General features: G+C 40.2%; 1 protein-coding gene across 1 annotated transcript; it reads left to right on the top strand.

Annotated features, from left to right (window-relative positions):
- Nucleotides 1-8,468: 8,468 nt before the first annotated feature.
- On the top strand, nt 8,469-9,005 carry LOC139194996 (uncharacterized). The gene has a single exon (XM_070820166.1). It carries the CDS (start codon nt 8,469-8,471, stop codon nt 9,003-9,005), a length of 537 nt encoding a protein of 178 aa, XP_070676267.1.
- The last annotated feature ends 11,501 nt before the right edge of the window (nt 9,006-20,506 follow it).

Below are 20,506 nucleotides of genomic sequence, written 5' to 3'. Positions count from 1 at the left end.
ATAAAATGAAACAAAACAAATAAAACACAACCTAAACCTTCCAACATTTGCCTCAGGGATTTCCAATGCACATGACATGTTAAAAATCATTATCCCCACAGATTTGAGTCATCTTTACACTTAAGCACATACTTAATCATAGTCACCACTTACTAGTTCACAATTAATCAATTAAAACAATGTTTTTGATGTAGTAACATGCCTTAGAGAATTCGCTCAATTCCTTACAAGATATGCATTCAATTTTCACTCAGATTTTCCAACTACACACCCTATACTCGTTATATGTGAGAAGATTGATGTAGATATGAAAACGAATGCTCACATATATGTATCACAAAGAAAGCAATTTCTGGAGTTAATAAGCATGTTTAGATATGATCTCATGAATGGAATGCTATTACTTAGACGCGAGAACCAGTGACACCATATGCTCATACCAAATTCAAACTCCACAAATTGAAACACATAACACTCAAGATTGAAGTCAAAGGTTGTAACGGGCTTGGGGTGTTGGCTAACAAATGAAGGATAGGGATAACAAACGTTCTTAAAGCAATAGCAAGAAAAGTAATGAAATGGAAACTTAGAATTCACTTAGATTGCAGTAATCAACTTTTAAACACGAAGGGAAGACTCAAGCAATATTTAGGGCCGAATTCAATGTTTTGGACCCTTTCTTCAACAAGCAACACTTTAAAACTCTTTTTCACATATTTTTCAACTCCTTTTCTTTTCACAGCTCTTCTTCTTTTCATTCTATTTTTCACGAATCTTTCTTTTCTACTCGTGCCTTATGAATGATTTTGGCATACACACACACACAAGAATCACTTCCCCCACACTTGTTTTCTGCCATACATTAATCAAAAGGAATTCAATTTGACTCATACTTCACTATGCTTCAAGAACAAGGGTTCCTAAACTAGGATAGGTAAGGATAATGTGGTTTAACAAAGAATGTAGGCTATCAAGGCTCAATGGGGTTAACTTAAACATATAACGATATGGGATACATGGCAGTTTGGCTTTGGTGGTGGTAACTACACAACTTCATCTTGAATATGTGTTATGCAAATCAATAGCATGCTTTGAATGAAATAGGCATGAGTTCTAGCATTTGGAACTAAATGATGAAACGCCTTCTAAGTAATAACCAAGCAAAGAATAATGAGATCATGCAACGACTTTAGAAAACAATAATGCACAGATTTTAACTCTCCAAATAAACATTTAGGCTCAAGTCTCACAAGGTTGTACCGTTAGTTTGAGTTCTTTCCTTCAAGCATGTTACAAAAAAACTAATTTTTTTCTTTTATGATTACATGTGATTTCATAAGTTATAACCACAATCACGCATAAATAAAGAGTAAATCAAACTTTCATCCATGTTTATAACTCTCTTTAACAGTCATGCAATTACAAACTGAATCCTCATCATTGTGTTGGAAGGTACCCTAAGACACAAATAAGCACACAAAAACAACTCTTTTTGGGATTTTCAAAAACAATTTTTCAAATTTTTATGAATTTTCGGATTTTTATGTCAAAACACACTGAAATACTCCAAAACAGCTTAAAAAAAAAAAAAACTTAAAACAGTAAGGAACAACACTAGAAGTAATGGGTGATAATTTTCTACGAATTTTATGCAAAACACTAGTTACCACACAAAAACAACTCTTTTTGGGATTTTCAAAAACAATTTTTCAAATTTTTATGAATTTTCGGATTTTTATGTCAAAACACACTGAAATACTCCAAAACAGCTTAAAAAAATACTTAAAACAGTAAGGAACAACACTAGAAGTAATGGGTGATAATTTTCTACGAATTTTATGCAAAACACTAGTTACCCCCCCCCACACTTAAATCAAGCATTGTCCTCAATGTTTCAAGCATATACTCACACCAAAAACAAGCAAATAATAAACGACAAATAAACATGACAAATATGGCAAAGTAAAAACCAGACAGAGTAGAGTTTAAGAACGCAAATCTGGTTTTGGAGATAGTTGATCTTGTTGACTTTCCACAGCTTTGATCTTGAACTGGATTGGAATTGTACGGCGAAGCTTTTCTCTTTGGCGATGTTGCAATTCCTTATTTGTTCTCCAAGCAGATGTGGCAGCTTCTCTAGTTCTTCAGCTCGGACTCCTTGTGCTGGGTTGATTGTACGAGCTGCATTCTTCTCTGCTTGTTTCTTCTGTACGTTGTCTCCACATGCTGCTGGTATCATTTTCGCTTGCCTTATCTGTTCTTCAGGTAGATGTGGCAGCTTCTTTGGAAGTACATCAGCAGTGGAAGACGAGTACTCGAGAGCAATTTCTCCATGTCCTGCAGGTTAGAACAAAGACAAGGAAAAGGACATGGAGAATGCATGATATGAGATACTCTTGCTTTCAACCTTTATGATATGAAATACTTTTGCTCTGGATGGGTTGTTTGCAGGGGTATCCCAGGGAATGAGGAATACAGTGTGACTCGAGAGGGTTTGTTGGAAAGCCATTTTAGAGAGGATGAAGGGTTAAGTGAGGCTGAAAGTTGGGTGAGACTGCTTCACTTTGAAGTTTAACATTTATAGAATTTTCTTAATGGCTGGGAAGGCATTGTTCCATTACTCGTGTCGGCAAGCCTGGGATAATTTAACAGTAGTTTCCACATGCATTCCGCTTCTCCAAAAAAATTTCGACAGATTGCGCGTGATTTACGCAACGCAGATGTGCAAATTGACAGATGCTGACACGTCTCGATAAAGCAGAGGTCTCTTTAATATCCGGAATTTACGCTTCGAGTTCTGAGCTTCGTTGAGGGCAGAGATTGCATGTGACAAATGCTGACGAGGCTGAGATTGCATGTGACAAGTGCTGACGAGGCTGAGAGAGACAGATGGTTGGAATCGGTGCTTCGACAGACTGCCCGTGATTTTCGCAAAGCTGAGTTGCGTGTGATGGATGCTGAAGAGGCTGAGACAGTTGACACTCTTCGGTATCTGGAATTGGTGGTTTGTGAGCAAGCCCAACTTTTGAGAAAGCTGGCGCCTCTTCGATCTCCGAATGGCTTCTTCGATTTCTGAGCTCACCTCTTCGATCTCTGAAATCCCATCGCATGCTGATTTTTATAGAGGTATGCAGGACGTTCAAAGCACTCTTGAATTTCTGCCTGTAAAAACTCCCGTTTTGCACTTCTACGATCTTGACTTGTCCGATCTCCTCTTTCTTTAACACCTCTAAAAAATGTCTGGCCCTTCCGACCGTCGTTTTGACTTGAACCTTAGTGAAGGAGCAGCCCCTCCTTCTCCAGACAACATATGGCGCCCGTCCCTCATATCCCCTACTGGTCCTCTCACCGTTGGGGATTCGGTGATGAAAAATGACATGACTGCTGCGGTGGTGGCCCGAAACCTTGTCACCCCCAGAGATAATAGACTACTCGCTAGACGGTCTGATGAATTGGCGGTTAAGGAGTCTCTGGCTCTTAGCGTGCAGTGTGCGGGTTCTGTGTCCAACATGGCCCAACGCCTATTTGCTCGAACCCGTCACGTTGAATCTTTGGTGGCTGAAATACAGAGTCTCAAAGAGGAGATTAGAGGACTCAAGCATGAAAATAAACAATTGCACAAGCTTGCACACAATTATGCCACAAACATGAAGAGGAAAATTGACCAGCTGCAGGAAAATGATGGTCAGATTTTACTTGATCACCGGAGGTTTGTGGGTTTGTTCCAACAGCATCTGCCTTCGTCTTCTGGGGCGGCACCGCGTAGTGAAGCTCCAACTGATCAACCTCCGATACCTCCTCCTTCCGTGGCCCCACCGACTGCTGAGACTCCGCCGACTACTGCAACTCCGCCGACTACTGCGACCTCTCCCAATCAGCCTTTGTGAAGGCTCCCTCTTTGTAATTTCTTGCTTAATGTTCCCTTTTTTTTTTCATGAAAAAGAATGTAAGAATATCTTGCATATCTATCAATGTTTCAAAAATAAACCCACACCCAAAAATAATTAAATAAACAAAAATAAAAAAATGACAATCATGGCAAAATAAAAATGCAGAAAAGTGAAGGTTTTTAGAAACGCAAAACTGATTGTAGAGCGATTCATAGATCTTCCTTTTTTTGAATACATGGGTTGCCTCCCAAGAAGCGTTTTCTTTAACGTCTTGCAGCCGGACGATACTTCCTTCTAAACTTGGATAGGGCCCATAGCATGGAATTGATCCTTGAATGGACGGTGATACTTGACGTGATCCGGCAATGGCTTAAATTCTAGTGTAGGTGCCTGAATCATCAAAATCAACAAGTTAGTATATACTAAAATCGAAATTGGAGAAGATGGCTTACTTGCTTTGTCCGACAAGAACTCAATGACAAACACCACATTTTTGAAAGTTTCAGGGATATTGGACTTGGCCAGATTGAATGTGATGGTTGGGACTTGTCCCATGTCATAAAATTCAACTTCTTTAGGAATGGTTGTCTCAAGCACATCCTCTTTGATGCATTCTAGACATTCCCCATCCACTTCTTTCTCTTGATTCTTTGGAAAGGTTTCAAAGATGCCTTTCTCACCCTCTTCTTCCTTGGATTGCATGATCCTGCAAGGAATAAAGACATTTAGTGGAACGGGGTCAGGACGAATTGAATTTGGGCTTACCTTGGTTGTAGTGGACTGCATAGAGGGCATATGGGGCTGCGGCAAGGGTGTTGGGGCTAGGGTAGGCTGCAGCAATGGTGGTTCTTCCTTTGCCGTGGCCTTGTTATCCTCCTCTTCTTCGAGCAGTAACTGTTCATCCATGTTTTGGCTTGGTTTGGACATCTTGGGTTCATCTCCAACCTCTATGCCACTTTCCAAGTTGATAGCTTCAATAATTTCAACAGTTGAGTCAGTTACTTCACTTTGTTCTTGCATTTGCCCCATGAATTCCACGATCTCTCCCATTTGATTCTTCAATTCGCTCATCACTTGGGCTTGATTTTGTGATTCCTGCGTCAAAGAAGTTAGTACATCAAGAATTTGAGCACAATCTATTGACGAACCTGAGTTTGGTTGGGTATATTGTGTATGAGGTTGTGGTGGCTGAGCAGGGCTTGAATAGAACTCATTATATGGCTGCCAATATCCTTCGTGTTGAACTGGTTGAGGTTCCCACCACATAGTGTTTGAATGATCCCTCCAATCTGAATTATACGTGTTGGAAAACAAGTTGTTCATTGATTGATTATGATCATGATAACTCTCCCAACTCCTTTGTGGATGTTGATCTGCTTGATATCCTTGCGTATAGGACACATCGAATGTAGGGGTGCTTTGTATTGTGGTCCTTTCGATGTACTGTGACAATTGAGAAGTAAGAATTGCCATTTGAGCTTGAAGATTAGCAATTGCCATGTCTTACTTCTTTTAGTACCTGATATCAAAGAAATAAAACTAAATCAAATATCATAAGTAAACAAAACAGGGTAATTATAAAAAATAAAATAAATAAAATAAAAAATAAAATAAAATAAAAAAAATAAAAAAAAATAAAAATAAAAATAAAAATAAATAAAAAAAACTAAACAATTTAAACAAGACTCAAGACAAGGGATTAGCAACTTTGCTAATCCCCGGCAACGGCGCCAAAATTTGATGCGTAAAATAAGTTAACACACAAAATTAAACCCTCTTTTTATCAAATGTAGTAAAGTATGTAAGTAGGGATCGTTCTAGGCCGGGGATTAGGAGGGATTGCTAAACACTTGAAAACTGACTTAAAAACATAAAAACAAAATTTAAAACACTAAACTAGACTCAAAGAATGCAAAACTATACTTTAAAATACTTAAACAAACATAAAACTCAAAACAGCAACCTAATGACTCAAAACTGCCTAAAAACCACTTTCTGGGCAGTTTTGAGAACCTAACAAGAACTTGGACGAAGTTGGATGAAAACTTGAATCAAAACACTTAGAAACACAAATCAAAACACTTTCTAACTAATCTAAGACTTCAAAATAAAGGGGGATTTGTTTTGGACGAAAATTGAAAACAAAACAGAAACTTTAAAACAAAACAGATTGTAAAACGTTTTTGGATGAAAAGGATGGATAAAAGGCTAGTTAGGAGGTTCTTCTCCACACATGACACACTTGCAAACAAAATGATTTTCAGTTGTTCTTTCAATAAATTATGAAACTCAACACCCCAAGTTAATTAGATACGCTTAAATTAACCTTCAAGTTCTCCTTAAGTTAATGAATTGGATGGAAAAGCGCATACAACAATTCAAAGCATTCCTCAAAGGTTCCTTACGTGATGAGCACAATAAAGATACAATCAAGAATCATGAAGCACAATGAGAACTATAAGTGTTGACGAGGCATTCGTTACTATGATGAGCATGAAACTAGTGCCAAGAATTCATTCAACGCGATCGTTTTCAAGCGACCTTCACTACTTGTGATTATAAGATTGTAACTATTAGGTGAAACTCCCTTATAATCTAGCATCATATTCATGCATGAAAACTAAGCGTGCACTCTCAATGAACATACACAAATAAGTTATCAATCAAGTAGATGAACGAATTGAATCCGCAACTTATGAAATAACAACTGAATGTAATCAAATCATATTGCAAGCATGTACATGGTTTCGAATCACCCCCTAACTAAGAGGGGTTTAGTTCCTCATACTCACAAAGCAAAGATACATAAAATTAGACATTAAAATCAAAGGAAAGAAAACACCTAAAATGCTCCAACTTGGTAGCAAGTGCATCCAAGATTCCTCCTTTCCCTTGCTTGCGGCATGAAGCTTGTGGACAGATTTTTGGGTGGATTTATGGTGTAGAATGGATGGGGAATTTTGTGGAAGGGTTTAGGGTGAGAGTGGAAGAGTGTTTGATGGTTGGGGAGTGGTAGAGAACTAGGCAAAGAGGGTGGAAGAAGGTGGAGTGGCTGTTATGTTTTCTAGGCACTAGAATGGTGTTTTTGGGGTGTTTTGCTTCCTAGGGTGTGTATGGACGAATTTCTGTGATAAAATGATGAATATGGGGAATTATCCTTTGGCCAAGGGGTGTAAACATGTATTTATAGGCCCCAAAAACCTTAGAAAATCAGGTTAGGTTAAGGATGAAATGCATGGCAATTTGTGTGTGTGGTGTGCAATGGTCCAAGGGTGAAAATGAAGTGATGATGCAAAGTGTGAAGGGTAAAATGGAGTGGTCTTGTAGCTAGGGGGCATGAATGATTGTGTACATTGCATAGAGATGGAAAGGGAGGTGAAAATGTGTCAATAAATGGGTCAAAGGTGCAGCAACATGTGGTACACAAGGCATGGGATTCCAAATGTGAATGATGGAGCATCAATTGGTGCATGTAATGGATGTAAATGTTGTCTAAAATCTAATGAGTGAAGGGAACAAGAGGTATCAAGCAATTGAGTGTAATAATTAAATGAATTGAAGCATGAAATTAGAAATTATGTAGGGGACAAGAGTGATCAAGCATGGCATGGAATCCAAAGGGAATTCTATGTGGTTTGCATGGCAAGGAATGCAAGTTGGGGTGACAGATTTTTGGGCTGTTTTCTTTATCTTTTGGACCATAATTCTTCACATTCTTGGCCTCTTTAGTTCTCAAATTCGTCCATCCACTTGGCCCATGCATTTGCTATCCATTCCAAGCCCGAAACATGCTCCAAAGGCCTCCAAAATGCATCTTCTTGCATACTTTGTACTTAGAGTCTGAAAACACACGAAAATGACTTTAAACATTAAAATAACTAAGGAAACACGACATAAATGCACAAGAACAAGCCAACTAAGTCGCATAAATATACTCCTATCATATACCAAAATGAATTATACTGAAAAGGTGAGGACGATTTATTACTGTTATGCCTTACACCATAAGAGGCTGCCTTAGCAATCGCAGAAGTTTATGAAGGAATTTGCAGGGTTCATCAGTTCGGCTGAAAATACGATGGTTGCTTTGTTGACACGGCTATTTCTGGCCAAGTATACTAAAGGATTACATTGAGTTTGCACGAGGATGTGTACAGTGCCAAATTCATGTTCCTATACAGAGGGTCTCAGCCGAGTCACTACATTCGGTCACTAAACCATGACCGTTCAGAGGATGGGCCATGGATGTAATTAGCAAAATTACGCTGTCTTCTGGGTCCACAAAGCATGCATAGATACTTGTCGTGACAGACTACTTCACCAAATAGGTTGAAGCGAAGTCATATGCCGAATTAATGTATAAAGAAGTTTGTAATTTTTTAAAAGAAAACATCGTGACTAGATTCAGTGTACCGAAAACAATCATAACAGATAATGGCATGATCTTCACGTCTGACATGTTTAAAGAGTATACGACGAATTTGAAAATTTGACTTGAGCAGTCTACGCCATATTACTCGCATGAAAATGGGGTAGGCCGAAGAAAGTAAGAAAGTTTTGATTGGTATTCTCGAAAAAATGGTGAGAGAAAGGCCTGGAATATGGCATATAAAGCTAAACGAAGCGTTATGGGCCTATCGAACTTCTCTTCGGTCAGCCACTGCAACGACTCCATACGCGTTGACATATGGACACGACGCAATGTTGCCAGTTGAGCTAAGTATAAACTCGTTGCGAGTAATCGAACAAAGTAGTTTGTTCAGTGCCGAGTACAGTCGGGCCATGAGACAAGAGTTAGAAGATTTAGAAGAAGTTCGGCTTGATGCTTATAACTTATTAGTGGCACAAAAGAAGATCGGCAAACTAGCTTATAATCAATGGGTCAGAAAAAAAACGTTCGACGAAGGAGAGTTGGTTTGGCAAATTGTACTACCCATAGGAATTAAAAACCCCAGGTTCAGCAAGTTGTCGCTGAATTGTGAAGGGCCATTCGTTATTCATAAGGTTCTCGGCAAGGGGGCATACCGTCTTAAGGATCAAACTGGTGTAATTCACAAGTTGCCAATCAATGGGAAGTTTTTAAAGAAATACTATCCAGTCACATGGGAAATGTGAGAATAAAAGTTCATTTCATTAAATTTGCAAAAGAATGTACAAATAAAGTTGGTCGATCAGTTTACAAATAAATAATTCTAAGGTGATGAAGGAAGGAGAGATTCAAGAACGGCCTTCAACTCCAACCACCTCAGCTTGCCCATGGTGACCTCAGCTTGCCAATTCCTCTTATTCATCCTCAGTTGTTCGACCCGCTTCACGCTAGTCGCATATTCAGTTAAGCAAGATTTGCCACTCAACTTAAAATCCTTTGCAAGCTCGGAAGCAACTGCCGACCTTCAATTTTAGAGTTCGGCAATTTCACGGTCGAGGTCGGCCAACCTTTCTTTCTTCGCCTTCAAAACTTTAACCTTTGGACGAAGAGCTTCTCGAACGGCCGTCACAGCTTTCAAGTCATCTTTGGCCCGAAGAGCTTTCTCGAAAATACCGAAATATTCACGGGTTCGTTCCAAGGTAGAAGACACTCGAGTGATGGCTTCAGTGCTCAATTGACTGTCAATTGCAAGATTGTTCAGGCATGCACCCATGGAATCAAGACCCTGGCGTTCAAGAGCTTGTGAAGCCGATAGAGACAAGAGATTTTGCAGCCTAACAAGAGCATTTGATTCGGCCGTCGGTACGGAGAACCTGGTTGTAGCTACCGAAGGGCTGGCCATTCTCGAGGTATTCAAAAGAAGAGCATCGAACTTGACTTCCCATGAGGGCTGTACATGAAAAGAATTTAGGAAAAAGGAAAACGTAAAAGAATATAGTAGAAAGAATTTGTTTTTAGACCTGTCGAGATGAGACTTCGGCCATGTCTCCTGGTTTATTGCTCGAACCTAGAGAGCTTAATGGCTGAGCCCAGTGTTTTAGATTGCTTCTCAATTCACACGGCCGATGAAGGTTATCTATATTCGACGGCCACTGAGGTGGCCAGGAAATATAGATAATGCCCTTCGGCGCATAAAATTTTCGATGAAATGAATAATTGGGCACCTAACATGTACTATTTTTTATGTTCAGACTTGTTATAGTAAAGTTAAAAGGAGAAAGTAATTGAGTCTTAAAAAGCCGAAGTCGCCTCTTGAGGGGGAATGCCGAGGTCTTGATCCTATGGGTGAATTGGTGTTTATGCCGTCGCTTCAAGCTCAATTTGAGGTATTTTTCCACAATCGGCTGCAGTAAGATCGACCTGGTCAGTCACCTCAACCACAGGGGGAGGCTCAATGAAAGGAGGTTTGGTTAGTCGAAAGCGACACGCCAGCAGAGTCTCGTCGTTATCGTCATCCTGAAATAAAAGCTGTTAATATTTTTTAATAAGAAAAGGGATTTACCAACAACATAATCATACCTCTTCCAAGATGATCGCTGATTGTTTTGGATTTTTAGGGAGACTTTTATCGACCGAAGGGGTTACCTCATCCAAGGTGGGTATATCCCATGTTAATTCTCGCCATTCTTCTGGAATGGCCTTTTTTTCCTCTTAATGGCGGGAAAATTGTCTCATAAAAGTGACAATCCGTAAAACGAGCGGTAAAAAATATAACATGTCAAGGGTTCCCAATATCTAATGATCGATGATGAATCAAACTCACATAAATTCCCAGTCTTCACTAAGGTCCCATTTTTGTAAATGTGAAATGTTTGGTTGATGCCCAAACACAAGTTGTACTGAAGAGTATTGATGGTTGGCAACAAGTCTCAGTTGAATTAATGATGCAGCATGTAAAATGGCATGTTCCCATGCAGAAAATTGGCAATTTTGTTTTCATGAGTAGAGCACGAGCTAATAATTGAAGCAACTTCATAAATGCTTCTACTAAACCATTTTGAGCATAGATAAGAGGAACAGTTCAACATTAATGTCTATTGTCATGCAATAATCATCAAAAGTTTGAGACATAAATTCACCAACGTTATCAAGTCGAATTGACTTAATAGGGTGATTTGGAAACTGTGCTCATAATTTAATTATCTGAGTAAGAAGTCTCACAAAAGCTACATTTCAAGTAGACAAGAGGCAAATATGTGATCATAGGGTAGATGCATCAACCAAAACCATAAAATATCGAAATAGTCCACAAGGTGGTTAAATAGGCCCAGAAATATCCCCTTGAATTCTTTGCAAAAATGATGGGGATTCAACATCAATAGTTGATTGTGATGGTTTAATTACCAACTTTCCTTGAGGACAAGCCTTGTGAAGGTTATCATTTGCTATAGTAATATGTCTACTCAATAATAGATGTCCATTAGAGTTGATAATGATCCTACGCATCATGGTGGATCCTAGGTGACCCAGATTGTCATGCCAAAGTATGTAATTTTTTGGATCAATGAACTTCTGGTTCATGACAATATGTGCTTCAATTGTCTTAATGCATGTATAATACAATTTACTTGATAAACCATGCAACTTCTCCAATGTACGCTTCTGGGTATCATTGGAGGTACTACATAGATATTCCACATTTTATGCACTTTTTGTTCAATGTGGTATCCATTCAAACGTATATCTTTAAAACTCAACAAATTTCTTGTAGATCAAGTAGCGTACAATGCATTTTGTATGGACAATATTGTTCTATTTGGTAACATGACCTGAGTTTTTCCTGAGCCTTTAATTACATCTGATTAGCTTGATATTGTTGTTACCTTTACTTTTGTAAGCATCAAGTTTGAGAAATATTTTTGATATCGAAGTATTGTATGTGTGGTTGCGTTGTCTCCAAGACAAATATCTCCGCCATTGCTTTTGTTTTGAGAACAACCATAGTTTTTATCCGTGCTTTCTGAGTAAGAGAATCAGAGTTAAAAACAATTATTCATAATAAAAAGGAAATTGCAATGCCACTTTTTATTGAATTGAAATACAAGCGTTAAACGAGAAGTTCAAATAATAAAGCAAGATACATTCAACATAAAAATGATTTTAATCGGATCGATATACTTCATTCTTTATTTCCGCAACAAAGTCTGAAACACCCAGATGAGTCGTGTTCAATTGATCGGATAAATTGAACATTGTATCAGATATTATCAAGCTTCAGCCAGGGCACAAAATTCCTAAGCCAAAGACATAAAGGGGAAAACATACTGCAAATACCACAATTCGAACAAGCACACAAGAAATAACTGTGTCATATTTTGTGATGCCATCCAAAGCTGGATCGATAATGGCAAGTTGAAGTTCCCAGACAAGACACAAATGCTAGTTGACGTTGATCTTTTCCATTTGGCATCGATAAACATGGTAGATGCCTATCTTCTAAAGGATAAGAAAAAAGAAAAAGATGAGTTCATTCCAACATACCACATCCCAAAACAGAATTCTCTACCACGATTGAAGATCCATTTCTCATCCCAAAATGAACCGTCTAGTTTCTTCTCCAATCTAGTTTATATCGAGCCAATGTCTGACTCTAGTTCAAATTAATATTAATCTGAAAGTCTAATGATCATGTGCAGTAAATGCCAATTCCAAGTCATTATAGTTGAGCCAAAACTACAGAAACCTTTGGCCGAACCGCCACAACCCGCACTTACAATTTCGGCGAAGTCTCAATCATTGCTCGGTTCGGGTTAACGCCAGCAAAAGGTTTTCGATAGACTCGACCCTTAACAACAGAATTACAAACAACCTTCAGTAAGACGACGACTTGACTTCAACGGGCCATGTTATGATGAGGATTACTATGTACATACCTTTGGAAGTTCAAGTTCATCCACAACCCAGCGAACTTTCAAACCACCCGAGCTATAGAACCACCATTTGTATAGTTACAATTCCCTACCGACACATATACTATTCTATCCAAGTCCCAAAAATGTCGTCGACAAAGAATGAACTCCATGGCCCATCAAAGAGCTGCTTAGGAAGTGTCAGTCACAAAATGGCAGCCTAAAGAAACAACAAAAAGGAAGATGACGAACAAACTATTTCGAACATGTTGTGTCAAGGGAAGAAGGTAATTGGTCGTGACTTTGAAACTGAGATTGAAGAATCTGAGAAAAGAATCAAACTTCTTCTTTGGCCTGGAGAAATGAAAGCTCACATCGAGTATTTCAGAAAAGAGGCCGAAAGCAAACTCTTTCCATTGCTGCTGCATGTACCATTGATAAAAGTCAAGGGGAATCGACACCTACCATTTTTTACGAGGCTCTAGAATACATTTTGGAATTTCACAATAAATATTCGGCCAACGACCTATACGGTTTCCCAATAGCATGTCAAGAGTTCATTGATTTAGCCTTAACGGGTCCTAGTACCGAACAAATCACCCTAAAATGGTCTTATTTGGGAATGAAGGCTAGATTCCAACACATCCAAGAAGCCAGTGTTCTCGGCTTTGATGTAGACCCATACACTGATTTGGATCTTACAGACCTCCCATTTTCTTTAGATAACCTGTAGTATTTGCGACATTATTTTAAGGTTTTCTCAATCGTGTCATTATTCAGCCTCACGGTCGAAGAAATAGAATGTGTTACGAGATTAGATGCTTACTTGGACACACGAGATGGTTGCATCATATATCAAGAGTGGACTCGTAAGGCTCTACAAACACAGGACCAAGTCTTAGCACTATTGGAATTAGTTGTCGAAGTTGAAATTGTAACGACCATGCCAAACACGCTAGGTGAGCATTCTCTGACACCTGTAGTTGTAAATGATGCAATTGGTTAAGCTATAGATCAAGATATTCTGCCAAATGATCTAGAGGACAAGGATCACGACCCAATAGGGCCTTCAATCCTTGACAACATGGAAATTAGCATGGTTCATGTCCTATCTGTAGAGTTCCAGCCAACCACATCTCAACTAAGCTTTTTGGATGATGATGTGGTTGCCAATAGACTACACAAGTTGACTTCATGGCCATCATAGAGGCCAAATCGATTACCAAGGAGGATAAGCTTAGAGCAGCCTTAGTCGAGCTATTTCCCCATTCCTCGGTCGTAAACCTTCATCATTTGAAGCCATTGTACGTAACGGCCTATATTGAAGGATATTCAATATCCAAAGTTTTCATTAACTACAGAACAACGGTCAACGTTATGCCCGTTTCCATAATGAAAGCTTTGCGCTGCTCTAAAGATGAGCTCATTCTATCTGGCGTAACCATGAGCAGCTGTGTTAGTGATAAATCTCAGATTGAAGGAATACTTCATTTGGAAGAAAATATAATAGGTCGAAATCATATGACCATGTTTTTCATAGTTGATTAAAAACCAAGTACAATGCATTGCTCGGTCATGACTGGATCCACTAGATTGGTTGTATCTTTCTTCATTATACTAGGTCCTTATTTTTTGGGACGGCATATCGACCGTAGTTCATCCGACCGATAACAAGGCGTTCGAAGCCAACATGATTCAAGCCCATTATTATGACAACCTAGTCGACTATATCACCTTACAAGGCTTTAACAAAGAGGACGGCTGATCAGGATCTTCGTTCAGAAAATCATTGAGGTTGGTGCCAAGACTATTTAACAGGATTTGGCAAAGCTTGGATTGGTCGATTTAGCTGATTGTCCTAATGACTGATACAACACGACTGGACAGACCCACAACCATGATTTCATCTATTATAGAATGATTGTTATCCCATTGGTACGCTATCTCCAAGCAGCCAAATTCAGGTGTAAACTTGGTATAATTCCTCGCTGAAGTAAATAACGACCCCGTTTTGACGTTAGATAAAGTCTAAGCTGCACCAGTTCAACTTGAAGACAATTGTTCAAAGTCAAAGATCCTTTAAAAGAGATAAATGTTGGGACGGCCAATGACCCTCGACCTTGATTTATTAGTTCCTTGTTGCCCTCTACCTATGAAGGCTGAACTTTGTACCTTACTCAAGGAATTTAAAGATTAATTTACTTAGAGCTACCATGAGATGCATGGACTTGATCAAACACTAATTGAAAGATGAACTTGTTCGACTTTTAAAAGCCGATTTTATTCAGATAGCCAGATACGTTGAATGGTTGGTGAACATTGTACCAGTCATGAAGAAGAGTAATGCCTTGCGTATCTACATCAATTTTCGTAATCTAAATTTGGCAACTCCTAAAAATGAATACCCAATGCCAACTTCATATTTGTTAATTGATGTCGCAACAAACCACAAAATTTTATCTTTCATGGATGGCCACGCTAGTTGCAATCAAATTTTTATTGTTGAAGCAGATGTCCATAAAATTACTTTTCGATGCCCTAGGGCATTAGGGACTTATGAATAGGTTGTCATGCCTTTTGGACTTAAGAACACCGGTGCCACATATCAACGTGCCATGAATACCATATTCCATGACCTGATAGGCACCGTTGTTGAAGTATATATTGACGATGTCGTGGTCAAGTCTAAACGCTACCGAACAATAGAGGATCTTCAACGTACTTTTCTCTGTATGTGTCAACATAAACTCAAAACAAACCCTGCTAAATGTGCCTTCGGCAAGTCTGCATGAATTTGTTTGGGTTTCCTCATGCATCACTGAGGGATCGAGGTGGATAAGAACAAAGCTCGTGCAATTATAGACGCCCTACCCCCGACAACAAAAAAGTTGTTACAATCCTCGCCCTGCAAGATCAATTTTCTTCACTGATTTATATTTAATTTGGTGGGGAAAATGAAATCTTTTTCAATGCTTCTAAATCTAAAAGATTCCAACCAATTCGAATGGCATGAAGAACATCAGGCCGCTTTTACACAAATTAAAGTGTCTCTCACTCACCCTCTTGTTCTCATGCCAGCTCAGAATGGCAAACCTTTAAAATTGTATATCTTAGGTATCGAAGAATTTATTGGTTGCCTTCTGGCATAAGATATTGATATTGGTCGTGAACATGCCATTTTTTACCTCAACCGAATCTCAATAAGCTGAGATAAATTATTTAGTCGTCGAAAAACTTTGCCTGACTTTATTCTTTGCCGCATCCAAACTCAGGCATTACATGCAGTCCGTTACTCAAGTCATTGCCTAAACTGATGTTATTCATTACATTCTTATTCAGCCAATAGTCAAAGGCCGAATTAGCAAATGGGCAATGGCTTTATTTGAATTTAGTTTGCAGTACGTGCCCCAAAAGGCAGTCTAAGGTCAGGCTTTGGCCGATTTCTTAGCTTAACACCTTTCTCTATACAGATTTGGAGGCAACGATGTTGACATCAACATGGTATTAACATGTGATAATTATTGAACGATGTATTTCGACCGGTCCAGTATTGTGACCTCGGTTAGTGTTGGCATCGTCATTCAATCCCCTAGCCATTATCGATGGTTCTTTGCTTTTAAGTTATATTTCGACTGTACCAACAACAACAACAACAACAAAGCCTTTTCCCACTAAGTGGGGTCGGCTATATGAATCCTAGAACGCCATTGCGCTCGGTTTTGTGTCATGTCCTCCGTTAGATCCAAGTACTCAAGTCTTTTCCTAGGGTCTCTTCCAAAGTTTTCCTAGGTCTTCCTCTACCCATTCGGCCCTGAACCTCTGTCCCGTAGTCACATTTTCGAACTGGAGCGTTAGTAAGCCTTCTTTGCACATGTCCAAACCACCGGAACCGATTTTCTCTCATATTTCCTTCAATTTTGGCTACTCCTACTTTACCTCGGATATCCTCATTCCCAATCTTATCCTTTCTCGTGTGCCCATACATCCCACGAAGCATCCTCATCTCCGCTACACCCATTTTGTGTACGTGTTGATGCTTCACCGCCCAACATTCTGTGCCATACAACATCGCGGCCTTATTGCCGTCCTATAAAATTTTCCCTTCAACTTCAGTGGCCTACGACGGTCACATAACACGCCGGATGCACTCTTACACTTCATCAATCCAGCTTGTATTCTATGGTTGAGATCTCCATCTAAGTCTCCGTTCTCTTGCAAGATAGATCCTAGGTAGCGAAAACGGTCACTTTTTGTGATCTTCGCTAGATTGCTCCAGTCATTAGTGTGGATAAGTATATAAATGGATAGAGATAGGAAAGCAAACACAAGATGTACGTGGTTCACCCAGATTGGCTACGTCCACGGAATAGAGGAGTTCTCATTAATTGTGAAGGGTTTACACAAGTACATAGGTTCAAGCTCTCCTTTAGTGAGTACAAGTGAATGATTTAGTACAAATGACATTAGGAAATATTAGGGGTGGAATTTTTTCCCGAAAATCCCGAACCATCCCGATCCCGTCCTGAAACTTGACCGAAAAATTCCCGAACCGAATTTCCCGAAACATTCGGTACCCGAAATCGAACCCGTCCCGAAAGTTTCGGGTTGGGATTCGGCCACAGCTTTGAAAGCTTTCGGTAATCCCGAACCGAACCGATTATTATATATATTTATTTATTTATAATTTATAATTTATAATTAGAAATTACTTGAACCATTGGATTTGTTAAAATCTAATCCAACCGTCCATTAGTTAGGTCATTTTATTAGGTTGGTGATCAGATCTCTCGGACTCACTCACTCTCGGTCTCTCCGCTCCACTCTCGCTCACTCTCTGTGCTCCGCTCTCGCTCACTCTCTGTGCTCCGCTCTCGTTCACTCTCTGCGCTCCACTCTCACTCACAGTCTCAGTCTCTCCCTCACACACACTCTCACAAACAGTCTCGGCCATCAATAGCTTGATTGAGGAAGCCATTGTTCAAGCTGAGAGAAAGGGTGCCAAAGTTATAACTTATAACTGTCCAACTCCAAGGCGTTTTCTGCAATCCGCCGCTTGTGCCAAGCGACTAAGCGACAGCAACGGAGAAGCACAGAGGAGGAGGATGGAGAGTAAAGTGGAAGTAGACGAAGCGCCGCAGCCGGAGCTCCAATCCACCGCCGCGCAGCCATCACCGGCCTCTTGAATCAGGCCAGTTTCTACCTACCAATATCTGAGTAAATTATATATGGTCATTGTCTCCTTAATTTTTTATCTGAATTCACTTTCTAGTCTTTAAGTCGAATTATTGTCCAGGAGGTCCACTCTATTATATATTCTGCAAAATAGATACATGAAACCCACCCCACCAATCTATTACTTTCTAATTTATGGATAATGTGTTTAAGTCTATTGGTGAGGGTTCTTTGTTCACATTTATATGCGGCACATGTTCTCTGGCTTACTAGTCATCTGTAGTGTTTTGAGTTCATTTGATACCTCCTCCGATGGAATGATGGTTTGTTTTTAACCAATCCCGAAGTATCCCGAAAATCCCAAAACACTTTCGGGAATCCCGAATTTCGGGAAATGCACATTTTCGGTTCGGTTTTGGGATATAAAATCCCATCCCGAAATGTTTTGGTTTGGGATTTGGGAAAGGAGTTTCGGTTCGGGATCCCGACCCGAACCACCCCTAGGAAATATTGTGGGAGAATGATCTCGTAACCACGAAACTTCTAAGTACCGGAGTGTGGTATCGTCTTGACTTGCCTTATCTGTCTCATAGGTAGATGTGGCATCTTCTCTGGAAGTACTCTTCCTCCATCCAGGGGTGGTATCTGTAACTGGTGGAGATGCACAAGGTAATGTATCAATTTCACTTGAAGCTTACTTGTAGTTTCAGGCTTGGTCAAGCGCAATACAAACCATGTAGTAGGAGTCCCCCAAGTCGCCGAGCTAGGGGATCTGCTGAAAGAGGTGACAGACAAGGTAAGCAATCAGAGATCCGGCTGATTGTTCACATTCTCCCTATCTTGCAGGCAGCATGAAGGATAAAGAGAAGAAAAATGAGAAGAGATGATATGGGATACTTTTGCTTTTGAAGAAGTAACTTTCCACAGGCTTATTCTTGAACTGGGCTGGAGGGTTTTCTGGTTTCCTCCAGAGTATAAGGCCGACTGAAGAATTTGAGGGTCAAAACAAGTCCATCAAATCTAGAGTACGTTCGACCCTGCAGATATGGGATACTTTTGCTTTTGACAGGGTAGTGGATGTATCGGCACTTGTGCTGTTACGCTTATCTCCACATGCTTCCTTGTATCCTTCTCACTTGCCCTATCTGTTCCTCAGGCAGATGTGGTATCTTCCCTGGAAGCATAAGATGTTGAAGATGAGTACTCGAGAGCAATGCCAGGTAAGTAATCAGGTAAGGGGTTCCAGGCAGTCAGTTCCTGGCTGGAAGCTTGATTCCAAGTGCTGACTGATTGCTCTCTTTCTCCTTGTCTTTCAGGTAAGAACAAGGCCAAAGGAAAAGATAGGGAAAAAGCATGATATGGGATACTCTTGCTTTTAACCCTGATGATATGAGATATTCTTGCTCTAGTATAGCTTGTTTACAGAGGTGTTATCGGGGGGAAAGAAAGCTGAATATTTCGAAAGGCTTCGTTGGGAGTGCCCTCTTAGATAAGAGGAAGGGTTGAGCATTTTTGCAGGTCTGCCTGTCCGTTGGGGATGGAGGTCGACATATATAGGAGTCTCCCTAACATCAAGTAATAATGCTATTCCTTTACCCTGCTTGGTCATAGCACGGTAGTGGGAGCTGCCAGCTTCACATGTTTTAACTCTGTCAGAGCACTTTGAAAAAGTGTTCTGTGGTATCTGGAAAGCTGATGTTGCGTGTGAAGATTACAGACAAGCTTTATCCAAGGAGATCCAGCTCTTGAAGTTGGGAAAGTGGTGCCTCTTCGGTTTTTGAACAAGCAATCCTGTCGGGGATCTGGCTCTCGAGATTCGGAGAACGATGCCTCTTCGATTTTTGAGAAAGCAATCTTGCTGGGGGTCTGGCTCTCGAGATTCGGAGAGCGGTGTCTCTTCGATTTTTGAGAAAGTAATCATGTTGGGAGTCTGGCTCTCGAGATTCGGAGGGCGGTGCCTCTTCGATTTTGGAGCATGCAATCTTGTTGGGAGTGTTTTCTCGAATGTGAGTAAAGGTTGGGCATGTTTGCTAGTCTACCTTGCCACGAAGCACAGAGGTTGACACACCGGGACTTTCCAATTATCCAGCAGTGGTACTGTTCCTTTACCCTTGTGGGTAATAATATGGTAGCTAGACCTTCAAAATTTATGTGTCTAAACTTTGTTAGTGTTGTTTCTTTGCTATTCTTTTACCCTTCTTGGTCAGAGCGATGTAGTGGAAGCTGCAAGCTTCACGTGTCTCAACTTTGTCAGAGAACTTTGGCAAAGTTATCTGTGGTACCCGTGAGCTACTGTTGCGTGTGGGAAGTGGGTGATTGAACAGTACGATTCATGTGCTTTCTACTTCGCCAGAAATCTTCGACAGAATGCCCATAATTTCCGCAAAGCTGAGTGTACGTGTGACAGGTGCTGACAAGGCTGGAAAAGTAGGTGCCTCTTCGATTTCTGAGATCGACCCTCGTGGTCTCTGAGCAGCCCAGCTTTTGAGAAAGCAAGCCTCTTCGATTTCTGAGATCGGCCTTCGTGGTCTTTGAGCAGTCCAGCTTTTGAGAAAGCAAACGCCTCTTCGATTTTTGAGATCGACCCTCGTGGTCTCTGAGCAGCCCAGCTTTTGAGAAAGCAAACGCCTCTTCGATTTCTGAGCAGGCGCCTCTTCGATTTCTGA

The sequence above is a fragment of the Malus domestica genome, chromosome 04, assembly GCF_042453785.1.
Source record: "Malus domestica chromosome 04, GDT2T_hap1".
Lineage (NCBI taxonomy): Eukaryota > Viridiplantae > Streptophyta > Magnoliopsida > Rosales > Rosaceae > Malus > Malus domestica.
Note: the sequence above shows the minus strand (reverse complement) of the source record. Positions and strands in the feature narration are given on the sequence as shown.

Coding starts and splice junctions, on each gene's coding strand:
- LOC139194996 (XM_070820166.1), top strand. CDS start 8,469: ATGGTGAGAGAAAGGCCTGGAATATGGCATATAAAGCTAAACGAAGCG.